The following is a 21,287-nucleotide window of genomic DNA, read 5'->3' on the forward strand; positions in this document are numbered from 1 at the left end:
GTCTGCTCTTAGAATCTGTTGAGATTTTTCTTGCGGCCTAGTGTTTTAAAAAATTGGAAATAAAATTCTGATAAGGACAGATTCTGTTCATAAAGCTTTTAATTAAGTTCTTCAGATCACCCATATCTTTTTTCTCCTTGATCCTCAGTTTCTGAGTTTAGTATGTTAGACCATCTTACAGTGTCTATGGATATGTCCATGTTCCTTGTATTTCTACTAGTTTTTGCTGTATATGATTCTGAATTCTAGATTTGGGACACATATCATTTTGTTTAAGTGAACCTTTTGTTAAATAAAGTATCCCTTACCCTGGTCAGCGTGGCTTAGTTGGTTGGAGCATCGGCCAGTACCACCAACAAGGTGGCAGTTTTGATTAACGGTTAGGGCACATACCCAGGAGGTGGGTTCCATCCCTGGTTGGGGCACTGGCCAGAGATGTTTCTCTCTCACATTGATGTTTCTCTCACATTAATGATTCTCTCTCTCTCTCCCTCCCTTCCTCTCTCTCTCTCTCTCCCTCCCTTCCTCTTTTCTCTGTCTCCCTTCTTCTCTCTAAAAATCAATAAAAATGAAAAAGAAATAAAGGCATAATATTTAAAAAAGAAATAAAAATAAAGTATCCCTCTTTTCCACTTAATGCTTTACAATAATTTTGTTTCTTTTTATCTAATATTTACCTGTGTTTGGTTTCTTTTGATTAACTTTTTCTATATATTTTGACACTGCTTTCTTTTTTAAAAAAATAAATCTTTATTGTTGAAAGTATTACATATATCCCCTTTTCTCCCAACTGCCCTCTCCCATATCCCTCTCCCCCAAGCCTTCACCACCCTATTGTCTGTGACTATGGGTTATGTATATATGCTTATGAGTTCAATGGTTGATCTCTTCCCTCCTCCCCCCTCCTCAGCCTTCCCTCTCAGGTTTGATATGAGTGAGATCATGTAATACTTATCTTTCTCTGCCTGGCTTATTTTGCTTAGCATAATGTTCTCTAGGTCCATCCATGCTGTTGCAAATGGCAAGAGTTCTTTCTTTTTTTACAGCTGCATAGTAGACACTGCTTTATTTTCAACAGTGTTATTTTGTTTTGGTTTGCCTCTTATAAATGGCATATTACTAGATTTTTGACTCAGTCTGAGTGCTTCTATCTTTTACAGGTAATTTTCCTAGTTCACTTTTATTGTGACATCTGCTATGGTTGGACTTACTCTGCCAGGAATTTCTTTGAATTGTTAAAAAAAGAAATTATTTGAAAGTAAGTCTTGAGTAAAAGTTTCCAATATAAATTATAAAGAAGGATCTAGTCCATGGCTATCTATCTATCTATCTCTCTATCTATCTATCTATCTATCTATCAAGAGCCAGGGTGTGTAACATCCAAAATGACCGAATGGATGACCAAACATGGGAAGTCAGTCCTGCAGTCAGTGCTGGGTCGCCCCAGTGACCCAGCACTGACTGCCACACTGTGGGCTCCATGGTGACACAGCACAGACTGCTGCCATTCCAGGCGTGGCGACCCAGCACTGACTGCTGAGGGGGCTGTGGATCAGGCCTGGAGAGAGTCCTGGAGAGGCTAACTGGCATAGAAACTGACCAACCAGAACCAAATCTGGGTGAACTGTGAGGAGCTAATGGCTGCCTAGGAGGCAGAGCTTTTGATGCTGACTGGCATAGAAACTGACCAATCAGAACCTAATCTGGGTGAACTGTGAAGGCAGAACCTAAGGTGGGGGCTGAGGAGGGGTTTTAAGGGCAACAGCTATTTGGTGTAAGGTGTAAGAAAGCGGTTCAATTTTTTAATGACCAGTTTGGCAGTATAGTGCATATGGCTGGCTATCAGTCCAGATATAGGGATTATGTATTTTTGTCTGCCAAGAGTATCTCCTCCTGCTGAAAAAGGCTCCCCCCATTTATGCAAACCTAAATAATCTATCTATACTAATAAAAGGGTAATATGCTAATTAGACCGGGTCGACCGGCCATCTTCTGGACTTCCGACTTCCTTCCGGACAAAGCCATGGTGGTGGGGGCTGAGGCAGAGGCAGTTAGGGGCAAACAGGCCAGCAGGGGAGGGAAGTTATGGGCGATGAGGCCAGCAGGGGAGGACAGCTGGGGGTGAGATCAGGCCGGCAGGGGGATAGGGGCAATCAGGCCAGCAGGGGAGGGCAGTTAGGGGTGATCTGGCAGGCAGGCAGAGGGGTTAGGGGCAATTAGGCAGGCAAGCAGAGACAGTTAGGGGCAATCAGGCAGGCAGGCAGGTGAGTGGTTAGGAGCCAGCAGTCCCAGATTTCGAGAGGGATGTCTGACTGCCGGTTTAGGTCTGATTCAACAGGCATCGGGCCTAAACCGACAGTTGAACATCCTCCAAGGGGTCCCCGATTGGAGAGGGTGGAGACTGGGCTGAGGGAACCCCCCCTCATGCACGAATTTTGTGCACCGGGCCACTAGTTATTTTATAAATACTATTGCATTTTTATTGTGATAAGAGGTTGTCTGATTCTCTCTTTGTCTTTAACCGTTGCCATTTTAATTATGATGTACCTTACTGTGGGGCTCTTTGGGTTCCTCTTGTTTGGGAGTCTCTGTGATTCCTTGACTTATAAGTTTATTTCTTTCACTATGTAGGGGAAGATTTCATCTTTGATTTTCTATTTAGCTCAATAATTAATTTTAAAAGATATTTAAAATATCTACCAGTGAATAGGATTTTTAAGGTGGGTTTAAAATTTGTCATTATTTCTTCAAATAGGTTTTCAATATCTTGCTTTCTTCTCCTTCTGGTACCCCCACAATGTGAGTGTTGGTATGCTTGAAGTTGTCCCAGAGACTCCTTACACTATCTTCAGAGTTTTGGATTCTTTTTTCGTTTTGTACTTCTGATTGGGTGTTTTTTGTTTGCTCATATCCTAAATTGCTGATTTATTCTCATAATCCTCTACTCTACTATTGACTCCCTGTAAATTATTCTTTATTTCAATTAGTGTATACTTAATTTCTTACTGGTCCTTTTACATTTTTTTTTTTAATGTTCTCACTATTTTCCTTGAAATTCTCACTAAGCTGCTTGAAAGTCTCACCCTTGAAGCTTTCATTAATATCCTTGAGAAACCTTGTTATCATTGTCTTGAATTCTGTATCCAGTAGCTTGCTTGCTTCCATTTCATGGAGTTTTTTTTTTCAGGATATTTCTTCTGTTCTTTCATTTTGACATGTTTCTTTGTCTCCACATTTTGGCTGCTTTCCTGTGTGTTTGTTCCTATGTATTAGGTAGAGCTGCTGTGTCTCCTGGGATTGGTAGAGTGGCCTTGTGTAGTAGGTGTCCTGTAGGGACCTGAACCTCAGGCTTATATACAGGTAGGGTCTGTGTAGGGTGGGGCTGCCTGAGGCTGTCTTATAACTTTCACCCCTCCACAGTACATTGAAGCATTGTACTTCAAACCAATCCACCTTGGAGGCAGGCAGGGTGGTACATTATTAAAAGAATGGACTTTGCAGTTGCTTGAAACTGTGTCAAATACTGATTCTTTCACTTAGTAGTTGTTAGACTGTAGATAGTGAAACCAGACACAATGAGTCTGAGGCCGCCTGTCACTACTTGAGCCAAATTGAGCAGAGGCAGGGTTGAATAATATATGAGCACTTATTCCAATAATGCTGGCAGTATGGAGAGAGCAGTTGGTCACCCTGGAAAATCTGCTCTGACCCCCATCCCCAGTTGGCTGATTATATACACACTAGAGGCCCAGTGCATGATTGAATCATGCACGTTTAGCAGGGGAGCTGGGTGCCTGTCCGCTGGTCTGTTCTCAAAATGTATTTCTTTTCTGAGAAATAGATCCATCGAGGCATCCTATCTTTTTACAGCCTTGTTTCATCCTCCAGTATCCAGGGGTTTATAAGAAAAATTCTTATCTATAGTTAGTAAGGTGAATAATTATTAAACAACTGTTGCTCTATTCTTATTACGTGTCCTTCCCCACTATCAATAGTAGTTGTCTGACTAGTTAGTTTTACATTCAATGGATATTTATTGAGTCTCAGGCCCTGTTTTAGGAGCTGGAGATATAGATCAAGGAACATACAGATATCTCTTTCTAGTGGTTTGGATTCTTTTTCATTCTAGTGATAAGTTGTCTATTGACTATGAACTTCAGTTTTCTCATCTATAAAAAGAGGATATAATATCATCTACTTAATATAAATGCTAGAGAACTAGAATAGTCACAATACCTGGCACATGGAAATTCTCAGTGTGTTTTATTTCCCTCCATTCTACTGTCCCTTACACTTCTTTTTGACACTCATGTAATGCTCTGGGAACTAACTCAGTGACTGGCATATAGCAAGCAACAAATGAATTGAATTCAGGTAAACTGACTTGATTGACAACGTATAGCTTCTAAGGATATTGCAGATGTTTTCCCTGGAAGCTGCTGGCACTCTCAGTAGTGGATTCCACTCTCCTCCATTGTGAAGACCATTGGGGATATTTATTAGGGTGAGAGAGTGAGTTTTAAGACATTTTGTTAAGTGATTTTCTTATCTTTAAAATCTCATTTGAGTTCTAAACTATGAAAACTTAATCACTCCTATAGCATTTTTCCTGATTCTCTTTGTGGGGCTCAAGACCATGTGACCATTTCCCCTGGTTCGTGTGTGTGTGTGTGTGTGTGTGTGTGTGTGTGTGTGATTTCTTTGTATCCATATTGCTTTCAGTGACCTATTATTTTCTTAGTGTTATAAATAGTATACATACTCAACTTTGTGAGAAAATGGAAGAAAGCAGAGATTCTGGTTTTAAGAAGGCATGTTGTGGAAGGGACTGTCATCAAACGGGCCTGCTGTGCTCCTGGAATCCATGCGGTGCAAGATCTGAGGTGGCTGAAGAAACCCATCCCCTAAAACAGCCCCGAGTGTGAAGCTATAATACAGAGCAACGGGATTTAAATTTTATGCTAAGTAATGTTTTGAAATTAGATGCCAAGTTGGCAGAGTGTTTCTAAATTGACAGCATTGGGCAGCATTCCATAATCAAGTCTCTAGCTTATGTCTTAACTGAGCTGGCTAGGAACACATCAAGAGTTACAGCTTCAAGGTGTTCTAATGTCTGATTTGCCACACTGTGGTTGTGACAGAAGTACTTTCATTACTTTGCAAAGCTTATAACTTTTCTTTTAAATTACCTCTTTGAGTTTCTATTTCTCTTAGTATAACCTTCCCTAAGATTAAATTTGGTTAGCCCATTCATAGTTCAGAATTTAAACTAGTTAAAAATCTTTATGCACTTCTTTATATTCAGGATAATACAGGACTTGTTAATTTCAACTTCAAGAAAACTTCAGAAATTTCGTAGGGACTTTAGCAATAAATTTAGAAAACAATTTTTGTAATACTATACAGTATTTTTATGAATAAAAATATGGCACTTCAGAGATATTCCAAAAAGGATCTAATTTAGTCTAGTGCCTGGAGTTTAGATTTATTTTTTCAACCATGGACCTCAGTAGTTGGGCTGAATTGAAGTCTGTTGTCTGCATACCCAGTGTGGATAAATGTAGAAGGTGTCCTAGGTCTAAACACCTGTGAGAGACTGTTCTACTCCCTTTTCAGGCAACCTGACTTACATACCACCCTGTCCACTAGGTCTATGGGCAGTGGTTCTCAAAACAGGCAGAGTTCAAGGAATCACCTGGGTAGCTTTAAAAATTCCACTTTCTCAGATTCTAGCCACAGAGAATCTGAGTTGGTAGATAAAGGAGATAATGACTGGCTACAGGATTCCACTTTCTGACTCCTCTCCTGACCTTAACACAGTTGCTGACCACAACACACCAGTCCACTTATGGAGCAACACCTAAAACAGTAGCAGAACAACATGGATATATTGGGAGGAGGAGGCCACAGAGAGGCCACAGCCACAGCTGGAGGTGAAGTAGAAACTTTCTAAAAATACCTGTTGCTGAGCAGGTGACAAAAAACCTCTTTGTCTCCTCTTGTCATATTCCACAGACTATCAAGGCAGTTTCTGCCTTAAAATACTTCCCTCTTTCCCTATGTCTGTCATGTGACTCTGTGTGCATTTGGTGTTGTGTGTGTGTGTGTGTGTGTGTGTTGGGAGGTTTGCTCACTCTTTCTCTCTCGTTTGTTTTCAGTTTATTATAACCAGTTAAATGGAAGGTAAGAGAGAAAGAGAGGTTCAGATACATATAAAGCTATGGACACTTCAGGCAAAGTTTAAGACAGAAAAGAGACATTTAGGAGGAAACAAGAGAAGAGGACATTTTGAAAAAGATGCAAAGCAGTTCCTAATGGATAGAGAGTAAGAGTATATATTTCCTTAGATCTTCTGAAGATTCCCTGATTACTTTGTACATTTGTATCCCAGTTTCCCAAGCAAATGGCTTTTTTTTAAAATTACTTTATTGATTAAGGTATCACATATTTGTCATCAAACCCCCCCATTCCCTTCCCAAACCCCCCCACAAGCATGCCCCTCTCCCCCTGTTGTCCGTGATCACTGGTTAGGCTCATATGCAAGCACACAAGTCCTTTGGTTGATCTATCTCCCTTGTCCCTACCCTCCCCTACCTTCCCTCTGAGGTATGACAGTCTGATCAATGCTGTTCTTGTTCTTCAGTCTATGTTGTTCATCTTTTCCCCTAGATGAGTGCGCTCATGTGATACTAGGAATATACTTATAGGAACTGAAAATGAGACAAGCAATAATGGTTATGCTGAGAGGCAAATGAATCAGTCTATAGTGAGTTTCTTTCTGGGCCAACAGTTCTTTTGAGTCCCGGTTTCTATGTCCAACAGTTGTTTATGTGTTCATAACAGCAATGATATTTCAGTTCTGGATGGTGGACAAATGGTGGTAATGCAGGTCCGACCCTCTCTGGTTTGGTCCTGGGCAATCTGCAGTGACGCACATCTGCTGACTGCTAGTATGGCAAGGCATGGTCAGCGTCTTCCATCTCTGGACTGTTTCTCTTCTGACTTCATGGCTGGAGCACTCCTGTCAATTCCTCTCTGTTGCAGGAATCAGCAAATGGCTTTATAAAGAATGATAGCATTATCACTGAAGTTGATCCATCATTAAGAGTCTTTCTTACACAGGGAACCCCGTGATGTTCATTTTAAATTAAGCCAAGGGAGTGCTGAATAATTATTTTTTAGACAACACATATTTATTTTTCAGGATGCTAGTCTCATAGAATTTATAGCCTGATGGGGATACAGATAAACAGGCAATGGCACCGGTAAGTGACGTGCTGTGATGGAGAGGTACAAAGAAGAAGGGGAGCACCAGAGGAGAGTGATTTACCTTGGGGAGTGAGAGAAGGCTTTAAGAGGAAGTGAGGTTTCGAGTTGCATTCTCATGGGTGAAAAGGAGCCAACTGAAAGTAGCCAAAATATTGAATGTGCCTTGGCTTGGGGACATGAAAGCCTGACCCAATATCTGAAGAACAGAGTGGTCCTAAATGGCTAGATGGAAGCTGGTAAGAGACAAAGCTGGAAAGTTAAGAGGGGGCCAGATCATGAAAGACCTACATCATAAAAAGGAGTTTGAAAGTTACATTGGATGGCCCATTTCCTATACAGATTTTATAGTTCACTTTCTTTTCCCTTTTTTTTTTTTTTTAATCATGGATATCACAGTAGCATAAGAGGCATTGCTATTCTGTTTGTCACAGATAAAAAGGAACTTTGAAAGTACACATGTGTGTAGAAAAGGGTTAATGGGGAAGGCTTCTATTCATTGTGTCTTGCTTGCAAGGTTGGTCTTTGGTGGGCTTCTGGGAACTTGGACGATATACAATTCCCTACACGGATATAAACCTTTCCTAACAGAGAAAGGTGGCACAATGTGTCTAGACTATGCAAACAATATGGTTTATGCTGAAAACCTACTTTCTTTCTGGGACTCTGGAATTTGATACATGCTAGGTAGAGGGTGCCTACATGACCAGCTCCCAATGAAAACATTGGGTGCTGAGTCTGTGATGGGCTTTGTTAGGCAGAAACATCTCATACATGTTCCTGCACCTTCATAGCTGGGGAAAGAGTATGTTTTATGTGACCTGTCATGAGGAGAGGCCAAATGAAAGCTGCACATGGATTCTTCCAGACTCCACCTCTCTTCCCCCTATCATCCACTGTATATCCTACTCATCACTGTGATAAATCTTAGTCGTGAGTACCATTATATGGTAAGTCCCGTGAGACCTTCCAGCAATTCTCCTAACACAGAGGAGGTCTTGAGGGTCCCCAATACAGATACAGTGAATATTTATTAAGTGAAACTAGAGGCCCGGTGCACGAATTCATGCACGGGTGGGGTCCCTAGGCCTGGCCAGCAATTGGGGCCGATCGGGGCTGGCTGGCCAGGGGGAGGGACTGCGGGATGTTGGCCGGCCACAGGAGGTTGGCTGTGGGAGTGCACTGACCACCAAGGGGCAGCTCCTACCCCCTAGTGGTCAGTGCACGTCATAGTGATCGGTCAGTCTGTTGTTTGGATATTTTGTCGTTCGGTCACTTAGGCTTTTATATATACAGACTAGGGGCCCAGTGCATGAAATTCGTGCACTGGGGGTGGGTGGTCCCTCAGGCCAACCTGCCCCCTCTCACATACTGGGAGCCCTCAGGGGATGTCCTACTGATGGCTTAGGCCCACTCCCCATGGGGAGTGGGCCTAAGCCGCAGTCTGGCCTCCCTTTGTGGGAGACAACCGGGCTGATCAGGGGAAGGCGCCAGCCCTATCACCCCGCTGCTGCAGCCACTGCCAGTCACCACAGCCACCAAGGTGTTTTCATCAACATGGACTCCAGTCCCTTCACCAAGAAAAAAATGACAACTTTCTTTAGGCATTTTCAAGATGTGTCATTCATAGGATATGCATTTCTTTATTTATTTTTTATCCTCACCTGAGGGTATGTTTCCATTGACTTTTAGAGAATGTGGAAGAGAAAGGGAAAGACAGAGAGAAACATCAAAGTGAGAGGAACACTTTGATTGGTTGCCTCCTGCATGAGCCCAGATCTGGGCCCCGGCCAGGGAGGAACCTGCAACCTAGGTACATGCCCTTGATCAGAATCAACCCAGACCCTGCTGTGGGCAGGCCGAGGCTCTATCCACTGAGGAAAACCAGCTAGGGCAGGATATGACATTTCTTAGCCCTCCAGCAGCGGACCTTCGTTTTTTTTCTCCAGAAGTGTGGTGGAAAAACCCTAGATCTCCTTTTTGGATTCTTATTACCCAAGTTACTAAGAATATTACCAGTGGCATACAGGAAGCTTAGCCAATGTGCAGTCAGAAAAGGTGTTTCCTCTATAGTTCACACCAATGGAGGGCTGGGCCCTGCCCATGCCTAAAGCCTCTGGCTGAAGCTTTAGGCCTGGGCAGGGGCCCTCTAGCTCCCTGCGATAGATCACCGGCTCTGCCCCTGCCCAGGCCTGCCCAGGCTGAAAGCCTCTGGCAGAGGTTTTCAGCCTTGAGCAAGGGCACCCCCAGCTCCCTGCGATCGATGGCAGGCTCCGCCCCTGCCCACTGCCCAGGCTGAAAGCCTCCAGCGGAGGCTTTCGGCCTTGGGCAGGAGCAGACCCCCAGCTCCCTGCGATCGATCGCAGGCTCCCCTCCTGCCCACTGCCCAGGGGCCTTGGGCAGGAGTGGACCCCCAGCTCCCTGTGCTCGATCGCAGGCTCCGCTCCTGCCCCCTTGTTCTGATTGCAGGCTTGGCCCTGCCCAGGAGCCCCCTGGCTCAGGCCCTTCCCAGGCTGCTCTGGTTCCACACAGCCTTACCTCACAGTGACCTGGGTGCCAGGATATTCCTGGGACATAGGCGCTGGGTGCCTATGTATGCAAATTAACCACCATCTTTTTTGGGTTAATTTGCATACTCACTTTGATTGGCTATGGGATTAGCGAAGGTACGGTCAATTTACATGTTTGTCTATTATTAGGTAAGATAATTGACCTAACAAGAGGTAGAAGTATTAGTGTTCTTGTTTGGATTTGTATACATTTTTTTTTAACCAAAACTTGTCTAACGCAATTTGATCTCCCATTATATTTCTCTAATTCTCAAACTTGGCTCTGAATTACTTTTGACTTACCTCCATATGACAGAGATGTGCTTGCTTTTAGGACAGTCAAAAGAAAGCTATATTATATCTACAGGCAATTTCAAATCAGGAGATCCAGAAAGCATTTGAATAATGGCAAAAGTCCTCAAAACGTTTATACTGTCCCGAGGTGACTTTTTTTTCATTGAACAGATGAGGACTTAGTTAATTGTGCAGCTCCTGGTATACTAACATCAATCACATTATTGTAGTGCTATACCCAAATGCAGACAACCTCTTGTCACAATAAAAATGCAATAATATTTATAGAAAAATAGCCTTGGGATAGATCCTTTTTTATAATTTATATTGGAAACTTTTACTCAAGACTTACTTTAAAATAATTTCTTTTTTTAACAATTCAAAGAAATCCTGGCTTTTTAATGAACTTCAGATACTGCTGAAGGAACTTACCCAGTACTAGCAACCAGGAAATCCTTGGATTTCTTATGGACTTCATCTTCATTTTTGTAAATTCTTTGGAGAGCTCTGCTCTTTCTTACAGAGTAACTGGCATTAGTGTGACCCCATTGAGCAGCCTCCCTGCGATAGGTTTTATATTTCCTTCCCATCATCTTTGCTCCCGCTGGACTGAGGTAGGATTGCAAAATTGATGGGTTTACTGCTCCCTGCTTTCTATTTGGCCTTGGAAGCCCTTCAGTGTAGCCCTTCCTGGGACCCAGTAGATAAAGAGCACTACTGACATATGGCTTGGCTTGTTCTTGTCTGATTGGAGGAGATACACAGTTCATAAATGGACTTTAATATAGAAGCTCCCTGCAGTTAGTATGCAGCAACACAGTGATTTCTCAACATAGGCTATTTTACATAGTCTCTGCCCCCATTTTATTGTCTTCCCATCCTTTATTTTTATCTTTTCTCCTCTTTTTCACTTACCACGTCATCAAATTCCTCCCCTTGCTTGGACATAAACATTTATTTTAATACTTATTTTACTTGCAGAATGAAGTTTTGTGTTTCTAGTTCAGAATTTTCAAAGCAAATGAAATATTTTTACTGTATTTCTCTGAAATAGTTTTATGGAAATACTTTTATTCATGTAGGCCTAGATTCTTTTTGTTATGTTGGAGCAGGGGGATTGTTTTGTTTACTTGGCTTGGTTTTGTCCTTCTGGGCCAATAGCTTTAATGGAAAATATATTTTATACTGCTGATGTAAGTATACTTGGAAATAGTTATTTGCAAACAAAAGTTCAGTTCTAATCAAAGTGCAGATTATTTAAGTAAGCCCTTGTCCTTAGAGGTCTGCTTTTTTGTTGTTGTTATTTTTACTTAAATCTGTCAGTTGTCTTTTAATTACATGTGAGAAGAAAAATAAAACCTAGTATTCATGATTCAACCACTTATTTGTAAAGAAGCCTGCTTAATGAAGTACATGAGTGTTGCAAGATTGGCTTGTGTTTACTGTGTCATTAGGTTTAGAAGAAAAGTTCCTGAGGCTGCTAGTAGTAACCATCATAACCTGATAGTCTGATTTTATTATCTTCTGAAAATATGTGTCCTTATTGCATCCTCTAATAGCCTTTGCTGTTTTCTATTACAGTTTCCCAGAGAGATGGTCATTCAGAGCCTACACCTCTGTTCTGTATTTTGACCCTTTGATGAGAATATTTATTCAGGCCAAAAAAGTTAAAACAAAACACCTATGTCATTGCCTCTACAGACCCAGGTAACTCAACTTCCTTTAATTATATTCATACAGTTTTTATTTATAAAATCAATATGCCATCCTCTCCAAAATTGTTAAGGTGATTTGGTAGTAAGATTTATATAATCTAATAGCAGGATTTTACAGTTTGACAGTAAGATTTTTGCTCTCTATACTAATAAAAGGATAATATGCTAATTAGACTGGAAAAAGCCATGGTGGCAGTGGCTGAAGCAGAGGTGGTGAGGGGAAATCAGGCTGGCAGGGGAGTGGTTAGGGGGTGATCAGGCCGGCAGGCAGAGGCGGTTAGGGGCAATCAGGCAGGGAGGCAGGCGAGCAGTTAGGAGCCAGTAGTCCTGGATTGTGAGAAGGATGTCCAACTGCTGGTTTAAGCCTAATCCCACAGGCATCGGGCCTAAACTAGCAGTTGGACATCCCCTGAGGGGTCCTGGATTACAGAGAGTGCAGGCTGGGCTGGGGGATCTACCCCCTCCACCCCGTGCATGAATTTCGTGCACCGGGCCTCTAGTTGTAAATAAAATTTAAACTGTATTCTGGAAGGCTTTCTAAAGAGTAATCATGTGTAATGAATATTTGCCCAAAATACCAAAACACTGCAGTAAACTCTGTAAGTTAGATAAGCACCTCAAGTAAGAATTTGGTTTGTACTTTAATGAATCTTAGGTGCTTTGCTTGTGATAGTTCCCATAAAAAAAATCACAGTTCATTTATAATTTTTTTACTCAGTATATTTGAATTATTGAATCATGTACTTCTATGTGTATACATTTTATGTATAGAATGGATATATTTATAAATACACATTGAGTTCATTTATATTTAATATTTTAGCATAAACCTTTTTTTATTACTATAGTAAATCTAGTTAACATCTATCACCAAATATGTTACAAAAATTTTTTCTTATGATGAGAACTTTTTAAGATCTACTATCATAGCAACTTTCAAATATGCAATTTAACTATATTTACCAGACTGTACATTACATCCCCAGACATACTTTATTACTGGAAGATTGTACCAGCATAAACTTTTTTTTAAGCTGACATTTGCATATTATAAAACTTACCTTGACCAACTATAAATGCAATAAAAAAAGTTATGCTTTGTGTATTGATTTTTCTGGGTGAGCATTCATTCATTCATCGCACATTTATCAAAGTCTTTTGTGAGCTTGAGGTTGTGCTAGGTACAAAGCATAAAAGAATAAGATTAGCTCTAGTTTGAGGAGTTTAATATCAACTGGGAGAAACATTTAATGCTTGTACACTACATATATATATATGCCTTTTTTATTGATTTCAGAGAGAGAGAGAGAGAGGAAGAGAAAATGAGAGGTTGGGAGGAAGGGAGAGGGAAGGGAGGGAGGAAAGAGAAAGAGAAAGAGAAAGAAACATCGATGTGAAAGTGAAATATCAATCAGTTGCCTCCCACACATGCCCTGGGTATGTGCCCTGACTGGGAATCAACCTGCCACCCTTTGGTGTACAGGACGACGCCCCAACCAAAGGAGATGTACCAGCGAAAACTATATTTATGCCTGTTTACATGTATTGTTTTGCCTGATTTTTGCAGTGTCCCCAGGGGTTATATTTTATCATCACCATTTTAGAGATAAGGAAATGTCACAACTGGACAAGAGCTCAAAAAACCTCTAGCTTCAAATTCTTTACCAATTCAAATTCCATGTTCCTTTCCCTATACCACACTAACTATTTTTATAATAGACCTATATTTGTTATGTTGTCTTATTTCCATGAAAAAGTAGATGCTGTCCTGGGCCTTGCAATCACTCATATTAATATTAAAAATTACAGATCTGTTCATTGTATGCCCTGAGCACACACCAGGGGATTCCCCAAAAACTTTACTTTTGATTTCTAATTACTTTTTAAAAAAATATATATTTTTATTGATTTCAGAGAGGAAGGGAGAGGGAGAGAGAGAGACAGAAATATCAATGATGAGAGAGAATCATTGATTGACTGCCTCCTGCATACTCCACACTGGGATCGATCCCTCAACTCCACCATATGCCCTGACGGAATCGAATCGTGACCTTCTGATTCATAGTGTGACCAACCACTGAGTCACACCCGCTGGATGATTTCTAATTACTTTTGATCTGTAGATTATATTTTGAAAAGTGAAGTATATTAAGCTTAGCCTTTCTCTGTAAACCTACCTGTTTATTCCCTAATTCAAAAATTTTGTATTGGAAAGAATTTGAGGATAAGACACATTATGTGGTTTTGATTGCTCACTTATTTCCCTTTGGTTGCACACCAGTCTACCTCTAGTTCAGTTTCCAGATGTAATGTCAAGAATATGAAATCCAGTGTGTCCAGGATGGTGCATTTAGTTTCCCCAGATGCAGTTGGCCTGAGGTATAACAACTCAGATGGGGCCATGATATGCCACGAGATTAATGAAGTTCATGCTCTTCAGCAGTGGAAGGCCTGCCGTCGAAGATGAGGACAATTTTGCCCCTGGAAGAGTCTAGATTGTTGTTGAAAGCATTATTACCTTTGGAAGATTTTCAGCTAGGTGATTTCTAAGGTCTCTTTCAACTTAAAGATTCTATAAGCCTGTAATTCTTGGAGTCTTAAATATTGTTTATATAATACAGACAAGTTAATGTATGGCTATGGTACTTGATCTTTACTGATCAGTAAAGATCAAGTACCATAGCTATATATAGGCAACAGACATTACTGATTTCTGTTGGCTTTGAATTCTTTAACTTTAGTATATAAATAGCTCTCAGATTTACATAGATGCTAAATTTCTGCATATGAGGGCAAAATGGACATAAAATGGTCATTTTTGAAAGCTCTTTAAAGGCAGGCAGAGCCAAACTATCTGTTGGAAGATCTTCATTTTTCATTAACACGGCTTTGCCATAGACCCGTGGTTGGCAAACAGCGGCTTGCGAGCCACATGCGGCTCTTTGGCCCCTTGACTGTGGCTCTTCCACAAAATACCATAGCCTGGGCGAGTCTATTTTGAAGAAGTGGCGTTAGAAGAAGTTTAAGTTTAAAAATTTGGCTCTCAAAAGAAATTTCAATCGTCGTACTGTTGATATTTGGCTCTGTTGATAATGAGTTTGCCGGCCACTGCAGACCAGTAATACTGAAATGAGCCAAATTCATGGAAGTGGAGTCACCTGCTTTCTCTGGAGCAGCATGGTCCTTTTTAAGGTTTTCAGGGACGCCACGTTTATGGCCTGCTCATGGAGACTCTGCAACACTGGTTTTCTGGGACAGTCTTTTAATGTCTTAGGGACGCTCCCCACCTCTCACTGAATTGTTCATGAAACCAATGAATTGGATGAATATAGGATGAAATTTAGTTATTTTTAACATTAAGCTTTTTAATGTAGGTACCTGGGAAGACTTCTACAAATACTTCAGATTCTTAAATTTATCCAGCTATTCATTTCATTTCCTCATTCCCAATGCATTTTCCCTCTAAACACACATTGAGGGAGTATGTACTTAAAATTTGTTTTTATTAGACAACTAGAGGCCCGATGCATGAAATTTGTGCAAGAGTAGGCCTTCCTTCCCCCGGCTGCCGACAACAGCGTCCCTCTGGCACCCAGGACCTGGGCAACCCCAGCTTCGTCCAGAAGGTCGTCCGGAAGGATGTCCAGAAGGATGCCCAGTCTAATTATCATATTACTAGAGGCCTGGTGCAAAAATTTGTGCACGGGGGTGTGTCCCTCAGCCCAGCCTGCACCTTCTCCAATCAGGGACCCCTCGAGGGATGTCAACTGCCCATTTAGGCCCGATCCCACTCACAATCCAGCACTGCTGGCTCCCAACCACTCGCCTGCCTGCCTGCCTGATTGCCCCTACCAGTGGTTCTCAAAACCTTTCTAATGCCGCGACCCTTTACAGTTCCTCATGTTGTGGTGACCCCCAACCATAAAATAATTTTTGTTGCTACTTCATAACTGTAATTTTGCTACTGTTATGAATCGTAATGTAAATATCCGTGTTTTCCGATGGTCTTAGGCGACCCTGCTAGCGGTTCTCAACCTGTGGATCGCGACATTAGAAAGGTTGAGAACCACTGCAACCACTTCTGCCTGCCAGCCTGATCGATGCCTAACTGCTCCCCTGCCAGTCCAATTGCCCCTAACTGCCCTCCCCTGCCAGCCTGGTTGCCCCTAACTGTCCTCCCCTGCAGGCGTGGTTGCCCCCAACTGCCCTCCCCTGCCAGTCTGGTCCTCCCAACTGCCTTCCCCTGCAGGCCTGCTCCCCCCAACTGCCCTCCCCTGCAGGCCTGATCACCCCCAACTGCCCTCCCTTGCAGGCCTGGTCCCTCACAACTGCCCCTCCCCTGTTGGCCTGATTGCCCACAACTGCCCTCCCCTGCTGGCCATATTGTGGTGGCCATCTTGTGTCCACATGGGAGCAGCCATCTTTGATCACATGGGGGCGGCCATCTTGTGTATTGGAGTTATGGTCAATTTGCATATTACTCTTTTATTAGATAGGATGCTTTTATTATTATCGATAATAACATATTGAGTACTTACTCCATCAATTTTCAACCTTTTTCATCTCATGGCACACATAAACTAATTACTAAAATTCTGCAACACACCAAAAATATATATTTTTTGCCAATCTGACAAAAAAAAGTATACTTTTGATTCATTTACACTGAAGGCTATTGTGTTAGCTGTTGTCATTTTTAAAAATTTGACAATCTAAGGGGAAAAGAGGTCAGTGCCCCTGGCTAAATAGCCAGGTGTTACATGTTTTAAAAATTCTTACAGCACACCAGTTAAAAATCACTGACTTATTCCAAACCAGCATTGTTCTAAGTTCTTTAGCTCTATTGACACCTTTAGTTCTCATGACAGCTTTTGAGATAGATACTATTATTATCATTCAGCTATCATTTTCTTACAGATAAGGAAATGAAATCACAGAAATCGAAGTAATTTGCCCAGTCTTACACACTAGGAGGGTTAATACTAGACCTTTTACCCAGGCAGATGTTGCTACATCATGAAGGTGTTCTGTCTTCAGTACATCAGCACTGCTGCTGTTGAGATAATGGAAGAGATTCAACAGACTCCAACAATATTTAAACTACATGTGACCTGTTGATAAAAATTTGCATTACTGTGTACATAAAGTTAGAATATACAAAAGCAATTATAGATCAAGCTATCATTTAAAATCCATTGCTATTAGCATAGCTTCTGGGGATTGTCAAACCTTTTCTGTAAAGGGCCTGATAGTAAATCTCTGGTTACACTCAGCCTCATTTGCATATACTTTATATATATATATATATATATATATATATATATATATATATATATATTACAATCCTTTACAATGGAAAAATTATTCTTAGGTCTTAGGTTATACCAAAAGCGAGCTGACTGGTCCAATTTGGCACATGGACCATCTATTACCTATACCTGGCATAAACTCATTGGAGCACATAGATTTAGACTCTCCCCATCTACCTGAGCCAATACCTCTCTTTATATGTCTTAAGATAATTTGGTTTCCGGAAATGATCTATAGGTTTTTACCTAACTCTTGCTGAAAATGTGATGCCTTTCTAAAAATGAAGGTACTGAGTCTGAGGTATAAGGCAAAATTTATAAAATGAGGTATATAGGGGTTTGAGCATTAGCAAACCAAATATCGTTCTGGAATTTTCTCTCCATGATGATTTAAGTCAACATTTAAAATCCTGTGTTCCAAGAAGCCTCTATAATAGATATACACAGTTTCAACTTCATTCAGAGAACATGTGTTCTACAGTGCTTTTCTCACCTATACTTTGCTCCCTTTGAGCTGGAGTTTATAGGTATATATGTTTTCCAGCTCCTTGATTGTTCTAGAGTGTCTTTGCTCTCACTAAAGCAGTGGTAATAAAGTAGAAAATATGATTGAATAGCTTGAAATGATAATATGTGTTTCTCAGCATTTCAGTTAAAGATGACTGGGGACTTGGAGAAGCAGTTAATTCAGTGTCAGTGATGATCTGGATGAGAGAGTTATGTGTATTAACCAGAAACTTTGAGAATGGAGCAGTTGCATAGACATTTTTCTTTATAAGAAAATTATCCTATTTTACATGTATAAGTGACCATTTGTGTGGGCAGAATTTTTAAATTATTTATTTATTTATTGAAATTAATACTTTATTTTTTATTATTAAATTTATTGGGGTGATATATATATATATATATATATATATATATATATAATATATATAAAATCCTAATATGCAAATAGACTGAATGGTGGAACAACTGAACAACTAGTTACTATGATGTGTGCTGACCACCAGGGGGCACATGTGGAATATGCTGGGTGTCGGCCATAGTGGGATGGTGGAGCAGGTGAGCAGGAGTGCCAGACCAAGGTGGGGCGCTGGTCACTGTCATCGGGGTGAGCCTCTGGTGGTTACTGAAAATTCTTTGCTCCCATGTGCCATGGTTCCTGCTGCCGGCACCAGCCCTGCTTGCACCCACTGCTGGTGCCTGGCGCTGGCCCCGATCTCTTGGCACCCTCAACGAGTGCGAGTGGTGGCTGCTGGCCCCAATCGCCCCTCAGGGCTTCTCCACCTCCCCCTGCTTTTGAGGGGCAATCAGGGCCAGCAGCTGCCTCTCGCCCCCCTGTTGGTGACAGCCCCGATCGCCCCTGAGGGCTTCTCCATCTACCCCTGCTCCTTAGGGGCTATTGAGGCAGCAGCCACTGCTCACACCCACTGACAGTGCTGGCTCCGCTTGCACTCGCTGCCGGCACTGGCCCCAATAACTCCACTCCGTCAGCGTGTGGGAGCAGCGGCAGTGGTGGGAGCAGGGCTGCGGGCAGAGAGGGGACCAGGGGCCACGGCAGAAGGGGCCAGGTGGAGGATGGGCTGAGACCCATCTCTGTGCCCACTGCAGCCTAGCAGCCCACAATTCCTTTCAAGGTGCACAAATTTGTGCACTGGGCCCCCTAGTTGGTTAATAAATTTGTATTCTTTTCAGGTTTGCAATTCTATGATATTGTGTGTTCATCACCCCAAGTCAAGTATTCTTCTGTCCCTATTTATTCCCCTTTTACCCTCTTCACACTCCCCCAAACCCCTTTTTCTCTGGTAATCACCACACTGTTGTCTGTGTCTAAGAGTTTTCCTCCCATTTTTCTCTTATTTTATTTATTTATTTATATTTTATTGTTTTATTTTATTATTTTATTTCCATCACTATTTATCCTCCCTACACCCTCTTCCGTCTCTATCCACCTCCCTCTCCCCCGAAATCACTGCACTGTTGCCTGCGTCCATGAGTTTTTTCTCTTATTTTTTTCTTTTTTGCTCAATCCCACCCCAGCACCCCTCCTCACCAGAGCTGTCTGCCTGCTCTCTGTCTATGAGTCTGTCTCTATTTTGCTTGTTAGTCCAGTTTGTTCATTAAATTCCACATGTGAGTGAAATCATATGGTACTTGTCTTTCTCTGACTGGCTTATATATTTTCACTTATATGTGGAATCTAATGAACAAAATAAACTAACAAACCAAATAGAAACAGACTCAGACACAGATAACAGACTGACAGTAATCAGAGGTGAGGGGGGTTGCAGGGCTGGGTTAAAAAGGTGAAAGGATTAAGGAAAAAAACAACCTCATTGACACAACAGTATGGTGATTACCAGAACGAAAGGGGGAGGAGGGGGGTAGAAGAGGATTTAAGGGGGATAAATGATGATGGAAGGAGACTTGACTTGGGGTGGTGAACACACAATACAATATACAGATGATGTGTTATAGACTTGTACAACAAAACCTATATAATTTATTAACTGATGTCACCCCAATGAATTCAATAAGAAAGCAAAATTTTCAAGTATTAAATGGTAAGGAGTTTCTTTTTTAGGCATTAAGTTTTCTTATTTATCAGCTGGATGCAACTTACTCTATAAGTTATTCTTAATAATTATGTATCTCTGGAGTATATAGTGTTCTTAACGGATATTTTTGTACTATACTTTAAAATGATAATCTGACTTGATTATTTTATTTTTTAATTTTCAGAAAGTATCTGTATATCACATCTTCTTTTAAAGGAGCATTTAAAAATGAAGTTAAAAAGGCAGAAGAAGCAGTAAAGATTGGTATATAACTATTTATGGCTTACCTTATTATTGTTCATTCATTCTACAAACATTAATTGTGCATATATTCTAAGATACATACTGCTCTAGGCATTGTAGGAATAGCCACAATTAATCAAATGTAGTTTCTTCCTCTAAGGAATTATATACACATTTTTTCCATCTCTGTTAAATTATTGTTATTTATTAGTTTAAGTATGATCCAAGTGTAACTGGATGGGCCTATTTTAGGAACCCTTGTTGTCACTGATGCTGAGCTAGATCGTTTCCGAGATTAGTGCTGCATCCACTTCAGGAAGGAAAGTTGTACACATCCGCTTCTCACAGTGAGGACAGAACCATCATTTCCCAGTGGTGCCTGAGGGAGGAGTAGCTTTACGTCCATATTTTATGGATTTTAGATAGTTTTCAGTCAGCCAATAGCCAGTTGTGACTTTTGAGTTTACATGTATGTGTTTTTGCCCTTTAAATTGCCATGTCTAAGAGGAAGAACGCTACCTACACTTAGTATGTGTAAGTGCTATGGAAGGAATGTAGGATTTTCTGAGATGATTATTTGTAATCTCCTCTTTTTGGTCATGTTTATATATATCTATGTAAGTATATAAAATGCTCACTGAAAATTGCTTGAAAGAATTTCATGGTGTAATTACCTTGCTTCTGCTTCTAGCTGAACTCGTATTGAAAGATGCTCGAATTAGGGCCAACCAGCCTGATGGAACTTCCTTGTCTTCTCCCACCCAGGTATGACACAAAGAGCAATCTTCTTAAATGGCAAACAGTGTCCTTTGCTTTTTCCTGTTCACAGTTGTCTCTTGTAATTTACTCCCTAAATTTTTTAAATGCAGACAAGCTCAGGTGACTAAGTTAATTTGAATACAGGTAAACAGAATAGACGAGTGCAGAGAAGCGAGACAAAACTCAGCAAGTGGGGGAGGGCTGAGACAGAGCAAAGATGAACAAAATGTGGGGTGAATTCAGAACAGTTGGGAAGAGAGTCACAACTTATTTCTTTAAAATGAAAAGAAAAGGAATAGGAGAAAATAATGAAAAGCAGACAAAAGCTAGCTTATCAAATCTTCTTGAAAATATCTTTTCAAATCATAGCTCCCTATGGACCTAAATAAAGGGGCAGAGCAGGGAGAAGACTAATATACAATCCTTCTTTCTAGAGTTGGGAATTATGTGCTGTAATTATGAATATTAATAACAATGCTTCCAACTCACACAGCTCTTTTCGTATGAGGTGTTCCACACAGTTCATAAACATCCTCTGTAATTCTTGCAGTATACCCATGAGTGAGATAGGTTATAAAGAACTATTGTTAT

At 41.0% G+C, this 21,287-nt stretch overlaps 1 protein-coding gene across 1 annotated transcript in view; it reads left to right on the forward strand.

Annotated features, from left to right (window-relative positions):
* Positions 1-21,287, forward strand: part of MORC1 (MORC family CW-type zinc finger 1) — a 161,737-nt gene that overhangs the window by 40,716 nt on the left and 99,734 nt on the right. Inside the window, exons 9-11 of the mRNA XM_054712093.1 lie at positions 11,691-11,816; positions 19,879-19,958; positions 20,629-20,702. Of these exons, the coding sequence (XP_054568068.1) occupies positions 11,691-11,816; positions 19,879-19,958; positions 20,629-20,702 (280 nt within the window). The remainder of the gene's footprint in view (positions 1-11,690; positions 11,817-19,878; positions 19,959-20,628; positions 20,703-21,287) is intronic.

The sequence above is a fragment of the Eptesicus fuscus genome, chromosome 3 (genome assembly GCF_027574615.1).
Source record: "Eptesicus fuscus isolate TK198812 chromosome 3, DD_ASM_mEF_20220401, whole genome shotgun sequence".
Taxonomy (NCBI): domain Eukaryota; kingdom Metazoa; phylum Chordata; class Mammalia; order Chiroptera; family Vespertilionidae; genus Eptesicus; species Eptesicus fuscus.